The sequence below is a fragment of the Neocloeon triangulifer genome, unplaced genomic scaffold (assembly GCF_031216515.1).
Source record: "Neocloeon triangulifer isolate White Clay Creek 2 clone unplaced genomic scaffold, ASM3121651v1 ptg000022l, whole genome shotgun sequence".
Taxonomy (NCBI): domain Eukaryota; kingdom Metazoa; phylum Arthropoda; class Insecta; order Ephemeroptera; family Baetidae; genus Neocloeon; species Neocloeon triangulifer.
The window spans coordinates 1,860,718-1,879,912 of NW_026775562.1; the positions used below are offsets into that span (position 1 = coordinate 1,860,718).

The 19,195-nt window shown below is 33.6% G+C and overlaps 1 protein-coding gene across 3 annotated transcripts in view; it reads left to right on the forward strand.

The window, feature by feature from the left end:
• The window catches only part of LOC132204720 (ras-GEF domain-containing family member 1B-like), a 72,295-nt gene that overhangs the window by 49,262 nt on the left and 3,838 nt on the right, over window positions 1-19,195 (forward strand). The window contains exons 1-5 of one of the 3 annotated variants that reach the window (XM_059633418.1): window positions 2,135-2,335; window positions 17,408-17,592; window positions 18,052-18,244; window positions 18,600-18,795; window positions 18,992-19,051. In XM_059633418.1, the coding sequence (XP_059489401.1) occupies window positions 17,418-17,592; window positions 18,052-18,244; window positions 18,600-18,795; window positions 18,992-19,051 (624 nt within the window). In that variant the 5' untranslated portion in view covers window positions 2,135-2,335; window positions 17,408-17,417. Of the gene's footprint in view, window positions 1-2,134; window positions 2,336-17,407; window positions 17,593-18,051; window positions 18,245-18,599; window positions 18,796-18,991; window positions 19,052-19,195 lie in introns of those variants that run through there. The other 2 variants (XM_059633417.1, XM_059633419.1) reach the window with 2 other exon arrangements.

A 19,195-nucleotide genomic window follows, 5' to 3' on the forward strand; every position in this document is an offset into this window, starting at 1 on the left:
TTTTCACGATTATAAATTTTGCATTCGAGCTACTGGTAAGAATTCAGAAAATTCCCTCCACTTGTCTCATAAAAAGATACAAATTGGATGCGTTCGTGCAGAGCAAGTACCTTTCTTTTTCTACCGTTTCGTGAGATTGACGAGAGTCATTACAAGGAAAACTAAACGTCAAGAATTCAATTTATTTTGCTCTCGTGCTCGCCTAATAAGCTACTATTTTTATTAAACGCGCTTGTTTTCACCGGTGGCGCAACAAACGTGTCTATTCCGCGCGTACAGAGAGGCACCAAGTGGTACTTTTAAGGGGGTATTGATCTGGGGCATCCTCGAGTGAGTCCGTCGGCGGCTGAGAGGGCTTTTGCTCCACATCTGGCAGACTGCTCGGCGGCCACCGCCCTCGAAATGCACCACATGAAAAGAAAAAGCATAAAATAGGCAGGGTGCGGATGTCTATCTATCTTTGTGCCGCCCACAATTTCCATCTTGCATTTATTTCAAAAGCTGCAAACAAACAGCCTCTGGTGTGTAGAAAATAGAGAGAGAGAAAAAAAGCTGTTGTTTCTATTCAAAAGACAGCGGGCCGGAAATAAAAAAGGTTGCCGCAGGTTTCGTTTTAATATTTAATGGTGAGGAGGGGAGATCTTGAGAAAAAGATGCAGCGATTGGCTCTCAAGAAGGGTTGCGGATAAAAAAACACAGACAAATATGCGCAGTGTAGAAAAAGTATTAATTTTAAATTGTTTACCATTTTCAATTGAAATTTCAGAACTTTTCACTTTAAATACAATAAATAAATTACTTTTTTACATTTTCTTTTAATTGAGAGCAGAGCAAGGGAGGCTTGCGTGAAATAAAATTAAAAATGTTAATTTTAAAATAAATAAAGTAAATAATATGAGACAAAGTAGCTATTTTTTAACATTTTATAAATTGCACAAATAATTGAATCAAATCTGTTTTATTATATTTGTAATTTCTTTAAATTCAAACCAGTGAAACCAAAAATTATTAAAAACGATCAAATTTATTTAATAAACTATAAAAAAATTAAACAAATTTTATTAACTTATTAGAATGCAATTTGCTAATTTATAGACACATGTTTTTCAAATTATAAAACATATTTCACACTTTTGTAATCTTGAAGTTTCTATCCATAATCAGATTACATACTAATATGTCATCCCAAACTTCAAACATCAGTTTTTTGTTATTGTGAACAATATGAACGATTTAAGCAATCAGTATATTTAGTACATTTGTAAAAGTTTCAGAAGATATTTTTGGAAATTTTTAAATGAATTATATCATAAAATTCCAACAGTTGCAATTCTTATACATTGTAATTATGTGTAAGAATTTAAGTTTTCAACTATTTCTGAGTAAAATTGTGTAATAATTTTTACTTCGTTTTGCAACTTTGATTGTCTGAAAATTTCCAATTTTTGGTAGATAATTGCTTTTCAAATGTTTTTATTATTTTCATAGCTCATTTAATATTAAAATATTTTAAGTTACAGGTTTTTGTATGTATTGCTTTTTACGTCAAATTGAATAATTATTAATTATTTTCCAGTTATAATAAGGAGCCAGATAAATAAATAATTTTACTGTCATAAAATCTTCTTAAACTACAAATCCTTCAGAGTCCTTTTTAATTATCGGGACATTTTTATAAGAGCCAATTTTTTTTTTATAACTAAAATCAACTTCAAAAAATTGGTATTTTTGAACCTCCTAAAAATAATCAGGACCAATTGGATTTGCATAAATCTATTTATAATACTACGTTATCAATTCACCGGTTCACATTTTGTTCAATTAATTTAATTTTAACTAATTAATAGTTATTCCTTCTACCATGAAAATATGTGAATTATAATAAACGAAAAAGAATCAATTAATTTATTTAATGATATAAAAATTTGAGCACCGGAAATCAAGGCAAAATGTTGCAAACAAATCTTAATTAATGTTTATCAAATAGAGATGCAGACACACAGCATCAGGCGCAATTTATACTTATGATGTTGTGGCGCTGCTATTCGTACAGCTCCGGCGGCGTTCGGCGGAACGGTCGGGTTGCTCGGCGCGGCTGCATCAGGCCCCCTCCGCGCGGGGCTCATTGTGTGTGTTGTGCTCGCGCCGAGAGTTGGATGCTGTAGTGCGCGCGGTGTGTCTGCCATCTGCCAATTCGATGAGTCAAAACTCGCCGGCCGCTGCCACACTCCGAGTGATTCCGGCTGCCCGCTGCTCTGGTGCACGGAAATGGTGCACACCCGCGTGAATTGAAACCCTGCGAGCACCGCGAACCGCGATTAAAGGTGAGGCAAAGGTGAGCGAACGAGTCTTCCAAGGGCCGCTCCCTCGCCCGTCAGCTGTCTCGCGGGAGACTAAACTTTATTATAGGTGGAGCAATTTTTCAATAGTTTGTGCAAAAAAAATTGATTTTATTCTTTTACTGAAATTTTTTAAGGTGAAAATGATTTTAAATTAATTGTTTACTATTATTATCTAGATGGAAGTGTCAGAGAAAACTATCCACTTAATTTAAATAAATTTCTAAGTGGATCCTTCTTCTTTTTAATGGATTTGTTTTTTGTTTTGATGCCTTAAATTTATTTTTATTAAAACGCATCTCTATCTCACTCCGAGCCCAATTTGCTTATCAAAATGCTCTCCCATTTCGTCAGTAGCCGTCTCTTAATTTCTCTCTCACTATAAAACGGACCAATTTGCGCCTATACATATATAAAAAGCGTTCCAATTGACACATCCGAGAAACAGACGCTCCTTTCTGGAAGATAAGATTAAGAAAAAAAAATTGTAGGAATTTTAAGGTCGTCGGGCAGTTTGTTTACTTTCCTTCTCTCTCTCTCTCTTTCGATCTTGAAAAATAACAAATATAACGGCGCAGAGAGATTTCACTTCTTCGTCTTCTTCGGCTGTGTCACGCCCGGGGCCTTCGACGTTCAAAAAAATACATAATGGGCCGCAACGCGGTGGAAGAAAGAAAGTACCGGCCGGGCGCAGCGCGTGAATGTGGCGTTAAATTAAAGTGCACGGCACAATTTTTTTTGCGCGGCCCAACGGCAGCCGGTACTGCCATTTCCAGCAAGTGACGCGCAAATCGAGAGAAACCCATGCATGCCCGGCAAAGCTTGAAATCGATTTTTCTCCGCCAGCATTTTAATTAATTGAACGCAGTTGGCGCTTTTTGTGCTCATGGCCTGATCAGATTCGGATTTATTACAAAAGGAAGAGAGAAAAAAAATTAAATTTTGGTTGTATGGCACAATTTTTTAATTAATTTTCTTCTCCCTTCATTTCAAATTACCATTACTTTCATAAAAAAATTGATTTAAAAAACACAAAGTCACTTAAATTGATTTTGAAATGGGCGAAGTTTGCCCAACTCAACAGTTCTTTTGTTGGCATTTTGCGTCGCATTGCTATTTTTTATCCCTTTTATTCATTTCTTTTTTTCTTCAAATAATCGAATACAACACGAACGACAGTCAGTTTTTGTGTCGTGTGAAAATTTCCGTCACGCACAAGTTGCCGACGATCGATCGATTCGTATTTTGCATTCCAACACACACAGCGTTGCATCAAACGCGGCTATTAACTCGGTACAAATATAAAAGCGCAAAAGGCCCCTCAGAAGTCGCCGCGCAAAATGTGTTTTTCGGTGGTGAGCGAGAACGCTCCCCTTGTTGAGAGAGCCGTGATGACTCATCGTCAAATACGCACCCTCCCTTGCAAATGACTCAAAACCTTCAGGAGAAAAAAAACTGCTTCTGGATGCTCCAGTGCATGAAACGCAATATAAAGTGACCAGTGCTTGGACTGAAAAATCATCAAAAATAAAATTATTGATGAAATTTAATTGCAATTTTCGCAAACGGTACAAAGAAAGTACATTTCTGAAAATCGAATTGGTTATTTAAATATTTTTTTATTGAAATCGACGCACGTGAAATTTTTGGAAGCCACTTTGTCAAATGAATATTTGATAATTTATTGCCAAAATATTCTTATAAATGAATGATTAATTTCTATGCCAAAAGCATATATTTATTTATTCTTCAGAATATTAGATTAGATAGGTATGTTTAAAATTCAATGTATTCAGATCCCAAAGGATGTATTAAATGTTTAATTTAAAAGTTACAAGATTTGGGACGTTGAAAACAATAATTATAAATATGAATACTTCTAAAATGTAAACAAAGCAATTAATTTTGAAGCTGAAACAGCTATAAAAAAACTGGTAAATTAAATTTTTAAATTTCATAAATCTAAAATATAATAAATAATCATTATATACAACAAATATTACAAAATTAAAGCTAAAACTTTATTTTAAATAAAAATTAACTTTTAATAAAAAGAGTTTTATATTTTTATTTTCTAACTTCTTTTCTTTATTTAAAAGATTGTGCAGTTAGGTGCCTTGATGGTGCCGTGACCGTTTTTACTTAATATTTTTAATTATGAGCCCATATTTCCTAACCTTTGTCTCTTTTTGTCCCACAATTCAAAATTCAACGCACACCCAACTATAGTTTTTTTTCTCTAAATTTTACTCACCAATTTGGAAAAAAAAACATAATAATAATACGAAAAAATAATATTTACATTGTTTGCAATCATTTTTATTAAAAATATGTTTTCATTTGAAAGCTCTCTTAATACACTGACTGATTTAGAAAATCAATTTGCAGCATCCGCCCGTCCATAATCAAATTACCTTGCCAAATTTGGTTCCCTCTGCTGCTGCCGAATTGTTTTTCGCCTTTGCTTTTATTTTATTTATAACCTCACGTGGCGCAAAATCCTCGCCGGCTTTATTTTTGCTTATTACGTACGCTTTTGTGCTCCGTTCAAGTCAGTGCCCGTCCGTCACTCAAGCACATCATTAATTATTTCATCCACCCAAGCAACTCGAGCCTCATTACACGGACAGAAATCCTCCCACTCGTTTTTTTTTTTTTGAATAAGAAACGCAATCTCCGTTCTTAAATGACTTCTTCAGTCGGCCGGAAAATAATAAATTGTTGGAACTACCGAATCCTCAATTTTCTTATCAGCGGATATCTCGGCCATTTTCACACCTCCTCGCTTCAATGCACAAGATGTAATTTAAATTTAAAAGGCTTTTAATTAAAGAGTCAAACTCGGAGGCGGTTTTTTAATTTGAGATTATTTTTTGCACAACATCAATGCGGTGTTTGCATGACTCAGGCACACAAGGCGACAAAGTCATGTGTTGCGTCCGCTCTTTGTCGCCGAGTTGCAATTTTGTCTGATGGAATATAAATAAGTTAGCGAGAAACTTGTGGGCTGAACTTTTAGTATAGAGAGCGGAAAAGAGTGAGAGAGGATGTAAAAAAAATAAAAGAAGGCTTTTAGCGAAGGAGAAGAAAATGAAAATAAAACTTTTTGATCCTACAGGATATTCAATCATTTTAAAAGGAATTTTTATAGAATAAATTGGTTGCATCAAATTTTATGATAATTTTACAATTTTTACGTTTTAAAAAATTTAGATTTCATGGAGATTTTTAATAATTTAAAATAATTTAATTATAAAATATCAACTAAATGATCCTTAAAAAATATTGGAATAAAATATATTTCGACGAGTTATATTTGACTAAAATTACTATCATCAACTTAAGCCTGTTTCCAATTTTGCTCAGCAGCTACTAAAATTTTGCAGCTAGACCGGAAAATTAGCTATTGGATGATTGACCCTAAAAGAGGCCCTTCTTGCTCCAGTCACTCTAGGTTTAAAATTAGATTTCTCCGACCAAGCGTCTCTCACAATTTGTTACGCCATAAAACTTAGGCTTTTATAATTTAATCATGCTCGTCACTTTTCTCTCCGCGACGAGAGCACTGCCTATTTTTAACGGCATCACGCTTTTTAACCCTTTAGAGAGAAAAAAAGCAAAGCCAATCGTTTCTGAGTAAAAATAAATTCCATATATTATCAATTTAATATTACCAACTTTTTAATTTGTGAATGACTAGGCGAAATCCGTTTCTATCAAATTGTTTTTGAAATTTTCAAGAATGCCGCAGTGGAGAAATTTGTCCGTTTCGGGTCGAAGGTGAAAGGTCGCCGCAAACAAACGCGCCTAGCGTAATTTATTTATCTACCTCGTCAGCCTAAAAAAGCAAAACACGCTCCACTGTGTAGAGGAATTTTTTATAACACAACCAGCAGTGCCGCGTAGAAAAGAAAGGCAGAAAAATTTTAAATAGAATTTTACGACGGTGACCTGGTTGCTCTGCCGAGGGTTATGAAAATTTCAACTTAACGACTGTATAGCGCGGAAAAAAGCTGAAGAGAGCGTAATGAAAATACACACACTGCCGGGGAGATTCGCTCTCTCGGCTGGAAATGTAGTGTTTTGTTTATGATTGTAGACGCAGATGGGACAAAAAAGCGTTTCTCGTTACTTTAATGGGCCTTTTTGAAAAAGTCTACGATAAAGCTGGACGCATTAAAAAACGTTTCAAGAGAAATTTGAGATAGACAAGAGCAGTTGAAAAATGGAATAAAAACATACACTAAATTTATAGAGAAATTTTTAAAATCAGATCACCTTCATATTGAGGAAAAAACTTGAAATTTAAAAATAAAGCATTAAAATTTATGTCACTATAAAACTTCCAGACTATCTCCATTAAATTTTTATGTTTATCTGCCTCACGCCTCACTGAAATTTCTGCTTCTCCGCTATTTTAAACTAAATTTAATTTTCAATGAAATCTTTGAAGGTGTTGGTGAAATTGAATCCTGATCAGGATTTAGTCAGACTTTAAGTTATTCTCTTTCAGAAATTAAAGAAAACGCTGAAATTTTCAACTAAATGCTAATTTGGTTTGTTTCTTCAATTCTTATAATCTTTGAAATAGTGGATCGTGCCCAAAAATTAAAATTTTCCCTCGTTCAAAACTCTAGAGACATTTAATGTTGAAAAACTTTTGCTTGTTAAAAAATACTTCTTTTAAACCAACGGAACAAACATTGTTGGAGATTTTTTTTAACAAAGTGGCGAAAAAAATGATTTTTCATGTTCAAAACTTGAAACTATAATCGTTTGACTCTCCAAATTGAGAACTATTTTGCCCATTTCATGCACTCGATCGTTTCATCTTAAATAAACTTTTAAAACAACAACAAATATAATAATTTTCATTTTAATTTTGAAACACAAGTTTTTTTCCTTTAATTTTCTTCCCTTTTTTCAAGACTGTCTGCATATAAACGCAGAGTATATGCGCAAGTTTCCAGCCGACTTGGTATTACAGTTTAAATCGCAACCGTCGCCATGAATATTCAAGCGGATAATTCGCTCGCAGGACGCGCGTTTCGGTTTACGTCGTCGCCGTCGGTTCCTTACTCTCATTTGCACGAATATAAAAAAGCTCATTGTGTCTGCCGCGGGCCGGTGTGCGAGTGGATCTGGTTTCGTCGCCGGCGACACATTCATGCAAATGAGAGCAGCTCTTCTTTCCCTGCGAACTCCCCTTCAACGCTGGACGAAACAATCGGAGAACGATTTGTAAAATTTAAAGAACATGAAATTTATTATTCATGTGCTGTGAATTGAACATTTCTTCTGTGTTGAATTTCTTGAGCGTGAAATCCGACGCCGACGGAAACATAACCCCCGGAATAAAAGAAGTAAAACTAAATTTTTTACTAATTTTTTCTTCTCAGAGTTATTTTGATGTTCGGAAAAGTTTTCCGCCAAGTTTCTCGCTGCGCCTGGTCAGAAAATATTGAGAGGTCGTAAAAAGACTTGGTCCTTTTTTTATATATACAACGCTTTTTCTTCTCCTCCCTCAACAGTTAGACACGTTTTGTCCCCCTGTATGCGAACGGACAGGTATATATTTATATGACAAACACAAACACCCCCTCTAATCTAGCTCCAAGGCCGACTATTTTTATAATATATGGAACCAATATGAAAGAAAACAGATTCTTATTCAGATATAAGTAGAAAATAAATCTTATCGAATTCATATCTACCAAAATACCAAATCAATCTTATAAAATATACCATACTATTCTAAAGTAAAATTCCTCGAATAATTATTGCTAAATGTTCATATCCGTATTTTATATTGAATCATGCGAATTAAATTTAAAATTGTATTATATTTAATAAATATTAAATATTAATTAATTTCTACGTTTATTGTATATTAACTCTTTTTTCGTAATAAAATATTTTGATATCGAATCTCAATTTAAAAGAAGAATAATATTTAAACTTTTATTTTACTTTATTAATAACAAATAATTACTATTTTTAAGTAAAACTTTTTGATAAGTTATTTTTAAATGTTTTTATCTTTAATTTTTTATTAAATTATAAAAATTATTACATTTTTATTTAATTTTTATTATTTCAATTGTTTATTTAATGTTTAACATTATTTTTAATTAAATATCATTATTTTGAATATTCAAATTTTTAATCATATGTTATTTTTTTAAATCTGATTTCGGAAATAGTAAAAATTACCAATTTGATTTGAAAATAGTATATTTTTTTCATTGTTTCTCTCCCCTAATATATGTCACGATGAGATGAATGTCTACAACAAGTCGGGGGAAATGAATGTCACTCACTGTCACCTCGGAAGTCTTGGCATGGCTGCCCTGGCAAGGACAAAAGTGAATCGCAAATTGCATCTCTCTCTGCTCTGGCTAGAAAGGAAGCTGCATAGTCCGATATGTATTATTTCTCGCGCGCCGAGACGTGACCCAGTTAAAGAAAGACGGCCTGTGTATGTATGTTTAATGCACAAATAGCGAAGCCATTAAGTTCATGAATAGTCGCCTCCAAAGTGAACGATAACGTGAGAAAGTTTTTGCTCCTCCGCCTCTCTGAATAATAATTCTCGGCGCAGACCAGCCCACTTTGCATCCGGCTGGCCAATTTCCCCGACTGAAAAATTAATCGCTCCTTCCGAAGACCTGCAGCCGTGTGTTCTCCACATTAATTTAATCGCTTTATGGTTCTAAAAATTGTAAAACACGGTCGTAAAAATAATATTTTATTGCTCGAATGAAATAAATTAGTCTCGGGGCTTAAAATGAATTTTCATGCAAGACAATAATTTTATTATTTCTGTTCGGTCTTGAGAAATAATTGTAGGAGTTGAGTAAATATCTCACATACAAGATAAGAATCTTTCTTTCACTCTTAGAGAGCAAATATAAATTAATCGCGACGGTAGGAAAGTATAAAGTTGTACGTGCAATTACTTAATGGCATGCAAGCACCGTCACCTGACTCTCGGCAATCGCACGCGAAATCAGCTGATGATTGTCGTCGGAATTAACCGCCGCTGTCGATTCTCGGTTAAGCTGCTGTGATTTGTGGTTTGCACTGTAAGAAGCTCTTGTTTGTTTTATTATAATATCAATTTACTGCCAAGAGAAATCAATTAAGAATTGGCAAACAGGATTTGTCAAGAGAAAGGTTATTTGTAAAAATAAGATAAAATTTTTTTATTCATTTAAATAAAATTGGAGTGAAATTTCAGGAGAAAAAAGTGCTTCTGGATGCTTCTGAAATAAATATTAAGTGACCAGCGCTTCGACAGAAAAAAATCATCAAAAATAAAATTGCAAACTGCAAACAGTATCAAGTATTAATTCTCTACAAAGTATATTGATTATTTAAATCAATGCAGATGAAATTTATGAAAACCACATTTTCAAATGGATTTTTGATAATTAATTGCCAAAATTTTCTTATTTAATAATTATTATTGTCCACACTGAGGGGCATAAATTAAATGAATTATTCTTTAAAATATTAGAATGGATATTAAATAAAAATGAAAGAAATGAATGATATTGTAACTCTTACACTAAATATTATGTACGTTGAAAAATAACATATAAATATGAATAGTTCTGAAAAATAAACTATGCAATTAGTTTGCAAGCATAAAAATCAATAAAATTGCAACTGGTAATTTAACTTATTAAAATACAGTTTGAAAAATTTCACAATTTAAAAAATAAGCAATAATAATAAATATAGCAAAATACAATAAAACTTATATTTAAATAGAAATAAACTCTTTATTTTAAATGTTTTTTTACATTCTTTTTAAGCCTGTACTATTAGGCGCCGCGATGGTGCTGTGCCCGTTTTTACTTTATATATTTTTTTTTTTTGAGCCGAGCCAATATTTCCTACTCTAGGTCTCTTTTTTGTCCCACAATTCAAAATTCAACTTGTTTGTTTTATTTTAAAAATCCATTTACTTCCAAGTATATTAAGGTATTTTCGTAATTTTGTTTCTTAAAACTTCTTAATTTGCAATTATTTGAAAAATCGCTAAAAAAACGAATGTTTTGTTTAACAATGACGAAATCTATGAAAGAAATCAGTCAAATTCTAATAGCCTGGCAACTAAAAATCGTTTGTTTAAATCCATGCAACCACTTTGAATTTATCTCTGGTCGAATCGGGCTAAACATAAGTTTTTGCCGACTGGCTTCTCTACTATGTGCACTTTTTCTGCCCTTCTTTCATCAACAAGCATCGATTTGCCTGTCTGAAGGAGGCAGCCGAAGTGAGTCCTTGAGCCAAAAACACACCCAGGCAGCTGCAGAAGACAAATTGCAAAATTACCCGTCTCGTGGCTGCTTCTTATACGACAAACCGGCGCATTATCAAAAGCACCACCTGGCTCGACCAGGCCAAATCTCGGCGCTCGTTTTCTTTCGTTCCGACCAATTGACCTGCCGAGCAATTTGCGTGCAAAAAAAATTGTCGCCCGATCAATTTTTACGAGGAGGACAACCGCTTCTTGACTGCCACCGCGTCCTTGGGACTTTTCTATATTTGTGCAGCCGCTGAAAAAAGGCCGGGATCGTTTTCCGTCTGCCACGGGCGGAAAAATACATGAAGAAGCTGACGACGGACGTTGAACTCTGTCGTGCGGCAAAGTCTTGCAAAAGTTATAGTTGCCGCAGAATTTTTTGGCCGAAATCGTGCTCACGATCAAACTGCAGCCATAACAAATTAGAATGCTCTTTAAAAGTATATAAAGTGGCAGCATTCAAGCTGAAAATAATTAACTTTTTATATAAACTACAACAAACTCAAACTATAAATTCAACAGAAGAGACAATTATTTTTAAATTATTCAAAGTGGATTAAAATTTGTTTGAGGTCTTTTTTACTTTCAAAAACTTTGTTCAGAAACATTCTAAAACTCTTCAACCAAATTTGCAGCAATTCTTTGCCAGCTTAGCCTTTATTTAAAACCCTGTTTAAAATCTTGACATAAACCAAACCAATGCTGGGATATCAAAATTTTAATATGTGATAATTTTCTTTTTAAATTGAAGAAAATTAATTAATATTTGAATATCAAAGATTTGTGTTATGGATTGAAATACTTCAAAAACACTATAAACTATAAAACAAATTAAAAAAAATATTAATTAAATTGTAAAAAAAATTAATATTTATAAAAATATTCATAAATTTTGCATTTGTGATTTTAAACAATACTATACTTTAGTTGAAGGCTGTTGTTTTCATTTTTACCAAAACTCAAATGTTTGGATTATAGGAAATAATCCATCCGTTCTCTCCTTGGTTTGCCTAAGCAAAATCTTTAGTAAATTTCAGTAATGTAAATTTATTTTCATTCTCGATAATCAAGGCAAAATTGATTGATATTTTCTAATTATAAATTCTGTTCACAATTTCGTCGGAAACATGAAAGTCTTTTTCGATCGAATCCAAACACGAGTTGTAGAATGTTTATATAGAAGATCGACGACTTCTTCTTCGACTTGACTGCGCATCGCCAAGCCCATAAATCCCTTGTGTGAGTACAAGATTCGCTTCCTGCTATACAAACGCGCCCTTCGCCAGTTTATAAATCATTCTCCGAACGTTGACGGCCGCGTTTAGTCGCACACCAAATTAAACTGCCAGCAAAGGTATTTAACGGCAGCACGTGTTGGAGAAAATACATATAAAAAAGAAGGCTCGAGTTTTATATACATTTCCGAAGGGCTGCAACACGAACCGCCTTGTTTATACGTCTCACCCCATACCAAAGCAGCAACTCTAAAAATAAACCGACCCTCTCCAAGTGCAGCTTGCGTAATTGGACTTGCTTTGTGTGTAAAAAAAGCAAAAAGCAAGGCTGGGTGAAAATGAAACGATTTCCTTTCTCTTATTAACTAGCAGCACTAAATAAATAAATCATCCCATTTTTGTTTTAGTCTTTTTGGATTTTTGTCGGTCGAACGCGCACGAGTTTACTTTGGTACTTTTGTCCACGATTAATTAATATAATCAAAAGGGAGAATTTGAAATTGGCACACATGTATTTTTTTGCTATTATTTGGTGTTTTTTCTCTCCTTTTTTTAAAAATTATTCTATAGACGAGAGAGCCACAGGTAGGAATAATAAAGGATTATTGTTGTGCGTCGTAAAAACAAAAGACGTGGCTTTGTGTGCGCTTTTCGGCCTGAATATTTCATATAAACACGCGTATGTGTTTTCCAGCAACAAAGACGAACGAGAGCGCCAAGCAGCGAGTTTTGCGACGTGGAAACTGTTTTACCAGTAGCATCACGCGCGCACAAAGAGAAAGCTGCAAAGGGCAAAAAGTGGTGAAATTCGCTCAAATAATGTGCAGACAGTCGAGTGTATCAGACAAGTACTGAATTTCAATTGAATGTAAATCCGTAGCAAATCGACGCCGCAAATCGGGGCAGCACGAGCGCAAGCTTTAAAAAAAAAAATTTAAAATTTTTACTGTAAAAAAGTAAAAAAAAGAACATTATTTCATAAATTTAGAAAACTTATTATTAATTTTTAATATTAAATTTCTTAAAAAAAAGAAGGAAATTTGAATAAAAATTTTTTTCATTTATTTAACAAAATCCGTAGCAAATCGGCGCCGCAAATCGGTGCCGCACCTGCGCGAGCTTTAAAAAAAAAGATTTAAAAATTTTTTCGTAATGTAAGTTAAAAAAAAACTTTATTTCATAAATTTAGAAAAATTATTATTAATTTTGATATTAAATTTCTTATAAAAAAATAAAGAAATTTGAATAAATATTGTTTGAATTAAATTAATTTTTTCAACAAAATCCTTAGCTAAACGGGGCCGCAAATCGGCGCCGCAAATCGGGGCCGCAAATCGGCGCCGTAAATCGGGGCCGCAAATCGGGGCCGCAAATCGGCGCCGCAAATCGGCGCCGCAAATCGGCGCCGCAAATCGGTGCAGCACGAGCTAGCTTTAAAAAATAAGATTTAAAATTTTTTTCTAAAATAAGTTTAAAATTAATTTTAAATTTCTTATAAAAAATAAAGAAATTGAATAAATATTGTTTGAATTAATTTAATTTTTTTAACTAAATCCGTAGCAAATCGGCACCGGAAATCGGTGCCGCACCTGCGCGATCTTAAAAAAAAAAGATTTAAAATTTTTTTCGTAATGGCAGTTTAAAAAAAACTATATTTCATAAATTTAGAAAAATTATTATTAATTTTGATATTAAATTTCTTAAAAAAAATAAAGAAATTTGAATAAATATTGTTTGACATAATTTAATTTTTTCAACAAAATCCTTAGCTAATCGGGGCCGCAAATCGGCGCCGCAAATCGGGGCCGCAAATCGGCGCCGCAAATCGGCGCCGCAAATCGGTGCAGCACGAGCTAGCTTTAAAAAATAAGATTTAAAATTTTTTTCTAAAATAAGTTTAAAATTAATTTTAAATTTCTTATAAAAAATAAAGAAATTGAATAAATATTGTTTGAATTAATTTAATTTTTTTAACAAAATCCGTAGCAAATCGGCACCGCAAATCGGTGCCGCACCTGCGCGATCTTTAAAAAAAAAGATTTAAAATTTTTTTCGCAAAAATTAAGAGGGAAGTTATTACTACAAAGCTTAATTAAGAAACAATCATAATAACTCCCAATTTTGTTATTTTTTTTAGTATCTAACTAAATCAGGCTAATTTTATGTCAAAAGTATGCACCAAATATTAATAAACTCGAATAAACCTTTTTTTTAAGGAAAATGTTGTTTTCAAAGACACTTCCTGATGAGATAAACCATGTGGTAACCAAATGACCAACGAAATTTTCTTTGCTTAAAAACTTATATCTTTTTTATAATCAAACCACATATTCACTTTTTTTTCTGATAAAGTAATTTAAATTATACAAAACTAAAAATATACAACATTGCTAATTTTATTTCGCTTAAATTTTCTGCAATCAAATTAAAACGTGGACACTTTTTATAGCACTCGACGCGAGCAAAAGCAACTCGGGAGTCACAGGTGCGCGTCTCCGCTTTCCACCTCGCTGCTGACTCGAGTGAATTTTCTTCTGCTCTTCAGATTATTTCGTGCTCGCAATGCAAAATAAATTTTTCAGGGCTGGGTTGCAGCAACATTAGTTGCCTTATTTAGAGCAGCAACAACCACTTTGCTGCCCACTTGCATCGCTCGCTGGAACCGCTCGTACCACTTCCCACTTGGCAAAAAAAAAACAACCAGAGAGAATTGCGAATGTATTAAATAATTTAAAATGGCGCGCTTTTGCAAATTAGCAGTTCAGTCGCGATCTCCAGACCGGTTGAAAATTTTCTTCGGATTTATATAATTTAAATCTTGCGGGAAAAAGGCGTTTTGATCTTTTTATGGAGTTGAGCAGGAAATAATGCCAGAATTGGACATTTCAGTGTCATTGATAAAGAGCGTTGGCGGCATCAGAGAGTGACCGCGTAGGAAGCGGAAGTGAGCTCAGAAAAACCCTTTTGTTACACAAAACCCAAAAGAGTCATTTTTAGTTTCATTGCTGGAAAAAGTTGAAGATAAATTTGCACCAAAGGCATTCATCCAGTTTGCAATTAATTTATTTATACAAAAATTATAATAAATAAAATGTTGAAAAAAATTTAATAAAAAGCTAGTTCAAAAGAAATTTAAATTTTAAAATTAGTTAAAACAATTTTTTTAAATGAAATAAAATAAACATTTCAAGATTTTATTAAATAAAAATCAAATATAAAATGAAATTTAAAAAATTATTTAATTATATTTTTTGTATATTAAAGTAAATTGCAAAAATCTAGTCGTGTAGTTTGATGCATTTTGTCTATAATTAAAATTTGAACAAGAGTGTTAATAAAATTTGCAGCTTCTTGATAAACACAACGTCATAATGTAGCAGCTGGACGCCTCGTTTTTTTTCAGTCAGTGCCGTTATATACTGGGCCTTCAAACTTGGAGCTGCTGCGCGAGCAGATAAATAAATTCATCTCAATATTTGCACAAAGCAAAAGTACTGATGTCGACCTCGCAGCGGTGGTGAGGGAATCGCTTGTTGATTTCGTTCTCTTGGTGCGCTGCCAAATTTGCCCGTCTGTCAAGTGCGAACGCGAATAAACACAAACGGTGTAATCCACCGGCTGCTGGACTCCATTCTGTCTGAGAGTGTTTTTGAATGGAATTCCATCCTGATGGACTCGTAATATTGCTATAAATAAGTTATAAGTGATGGAAAACTATATAAATGTGCCGAGGCGACCAGTTGGCCAGTCGATCCGGAACGTGTTGGCTAACGAGGCGAGAATTAATTAATTCGGTCAACCGAAGAGGAGGAGAGAGAATTGTGAAATATGAAATCTTAAGTTATATAATAATGAACTAAATACAAATAAATATAATACAAAAATGAATCAAAAGAAAGGTTGAAATTTGATAAACTAAATAATAATTTTATCCGCACACGATCTTTTAAACGTGATAAAATTGCTCTTTAAATTTGCTCCAAAAGTCCAAATTTTATTTTCAAAATGGATCTTCTACGAGAGATTTTTTTTTCATTTTGATGCATTAACCTAAATTATTTAAATATCTCTTAGATTATTTTAAGCAATCAAAAAATCTAAAAAACAAAAATTACACTTTAATTTTACTTAAAAAAAAACAAAAAAACAATTGTATTCATGGACATTAGATCAGAAATGAAATAAAAAATCCTTAGACCATATTGAAGCATTTGAAGAAAATTACTTTCTATTAGAGACTTTAGATTGTATCCCAAAACGACTGAAGCTTGGATTTTTTTACTTACATTTGCGTCTTCAAAGTCACTTTTTTAGGAAAAATAGACTTATTAATTTCACATGATAATTTGACAAGATATTTTATTGAAAAGCAATAGGAAAGTTTTAGATATATATATTTTTTTTAATGGTAAATTTGTTGCAAAATTATACCAATTTAAATTATTTAATGGAGAGCAATTTTTGCTACTTTTTCACCTGATCTGTTCAAAATGAAATTATATAATTAAATCTTCATTAAAATATAACCGTTTTTTTTAATACAAAGAAAGAAATTGAAAGTGTTTGACTTTCATTCACTTGGAATCAGTCAATTCACCATCCTTTGCATTATATCATTTGCCGATCAATTCCGCCTTGAGTGAGACTGTCACTGGTGCCGCAACCGAACGCCCTTTATTATTCCGAAAGCGTGGAAATGCGATCCAGCGCTGCGGCTGCCTCTCGGTTACGCTGCTTTTTATCAGCCGAGTGAATTATTATTATTGGTATATACGCCACTGCCTATGCATCACACTCGAGCGCCTCTCACGGTGCTGCTCTATTTGTCTGAAATAATCAGCCCGGCGTGTGCAGCCTGATGAAAATATCTCCCGGAGATGAGTAGTCCCGAGGCGGAAACGCCGCGCCGTTTAGCGCGAGCACGTGTTTTTGTCTCGCGGCGAATATAAAAAAAAAAATAATAATCGTCGGCTATATTTACTGATGGTTCTGTTCCGTTGTCTAACGAGGAAAAAGACAGACACACGCTTTTTGCGGCACTCGGAATTGAAAAAACAACACGTCAGAGAGAGATGGAAAGATGCAGATGAGATGGAAATAACTCGCGAAGTGAGAACGGAAAAGGGTTGTTTCAAGCATCGTTTCGTGCTAGTTTAAAAGCTACACTGGGTGGTCCAACAAAATTATTGGAAAAAGTGCTTTGGGTTGATTGGCATTGCTTTCAATTTTTTAAAAAAAGTTAGACATTTTATTAGAATTTTAAAAGCTCATAAAAATTAAACACATGATATATTAATGTTGTAAAGAAAAATAAGGATAAATGTTTTAAAAACGCAGTAAAATGCAAAAATTAAACATTAAAATTTTTGTTTTGAAATAATTTATAATTAAAAAATTAAATTATATATCAAAATGAAGTTTATATTGGAAATTAACATTATTGCTCCACCGATTAGGCCTTGAAAGTTGACAAAATAGATTTTATTCGATATTTCGGTTCTAATTTGGATCTACAAAAGGTTTGGTGGAATGGAGGACCACGAAATCCAGGAGACGGTCGAATCCATCCTGGGAAAGGGCGCCAAGGTCGTGGACTGCGAAAAAAGGTCATGCATTAGGGAGGAAGAGGTGCTGCTGGTCAACGGCTGTCCGGTCAGTCTCGACGGGGACACCGGAATGGCCATAAGGACAGCTCTGCTGCAAGGTATTATTTCTTTCATAAAATTTGAGGAACTCTCCAGTATTGATTGTCACTCTTGAATTTAAAGAACGTTAACTGTGCACAAAGGGTTAAAATTGTTAATTTATTCCCGACAAAATTATTTGAATCCTGGTTTCTATTTCCCTAAATTTGATCAAATAAGCATTTCAATTTATTGTTTCAAACCTTTTATCGCAATTTTGTATTTGTCATTAATTTAATCTTGTTTCATTCTAATTCAAGAATAAAAAAAAAATTGCTTGAAACTTTTTAACACTTTTCAACTTGCTAAAAATAAAGGAAGTAGAACTGCAAAAAAATTTAAGTATATAATTAGTGCCTTTGAAGGTTGAAGGCGAGAGCAATTAAATTATATATTATCTGAAATTGTCTCGTCATTCGCAATTATCCTCTGACGCTGCATGTGTCGCGCTTTGATAAAATTCGAAATTTTTCCTGGAGGTGTGACGCCGCCGTGCGACCTGCTAAATGAATTGCTGGTGCGTGCCGGCATCCTGAAGGCGCCCGTCAAGCTGGAGACCTCGCTCAGCGTCAAGTCCAGCGTGGTCACAAAGGAGAACGTGTCCGTGTCCAAAGATGGACATGTGGTCGACGAGCGCTCGCGCGAAGTCAAAGAAGACAATTTTTACTCAAGGTCTGTGTTTTTCTGCGTAAAAAGTGACGTCGTCTCTATATTTATAAAAGAGATGAAATGAAATCAAAGTTCACTCACTCAGTCTTTGAAACACCAACAAATCATTTATAGAATCTTCATTTTTTACCAATTTATTTATTATATTGAAGAAAATGTGAAAATTTAAAATAATCCTATTCTTTAACATCAATTTAAGGGTTAAATTTGGCTCTTCCAGTTTATTCTATTGAAAATTTTAATATTAAAAAGATATATTATCAACTTTCTTAATACTGAAATAATTTCATATTTGGAACTTCAAAATCGTCAAACAATTTCTCAAGCCAGGGTTTGAAAATTGAAAATCACTTTACAGTACAACAAGTGAAGTTTGGGAGCCGGTTCGAAAAACACCGGTGACCCCGGTCAACACATTGGCCTCCATCCCGGTGCCCAAAGCGGTGCGGGGTGGAGGGGCGGCCAGTTCCAACAGTTCAGGGTGTTGGTCGGCGGCCACAGGCGACGACGTCGAACTCACCAACGGCATCGAGAATCTCTCGTGCGCCTCAACTGTGAGTCTAATTAATGAGAAAAAAAAAGAGAGAAACTTAAAGTGGTGATTTAGATTGTTTTTGTGGCCATTGTGTGTGAATGAGTCTGAATGAGAGAGAGAAAGAATAAAATAAATAATACCTTTGTTTGTTTTTAATAGCAGTGCTCTTTGGCCCACCAAGCAGTCGATTAATAAAGAATGTTTTAATGTTTCAGCCCACTATTTTCGGCACCGTGGCTTCAGATCAAACTCCCAAAGATGGAAGCAGTAGGAGGGTGAGTTAACTTTTTTAAAGAAAAATAAAACAAATACAAACTTTATTATAAATTTTAAAATTCAAACTAAAATTTTTTAACATATTTTATATATTATAAAATATTAAAATAATATTTAATTATTTTTAAAACTTATTCTTATTT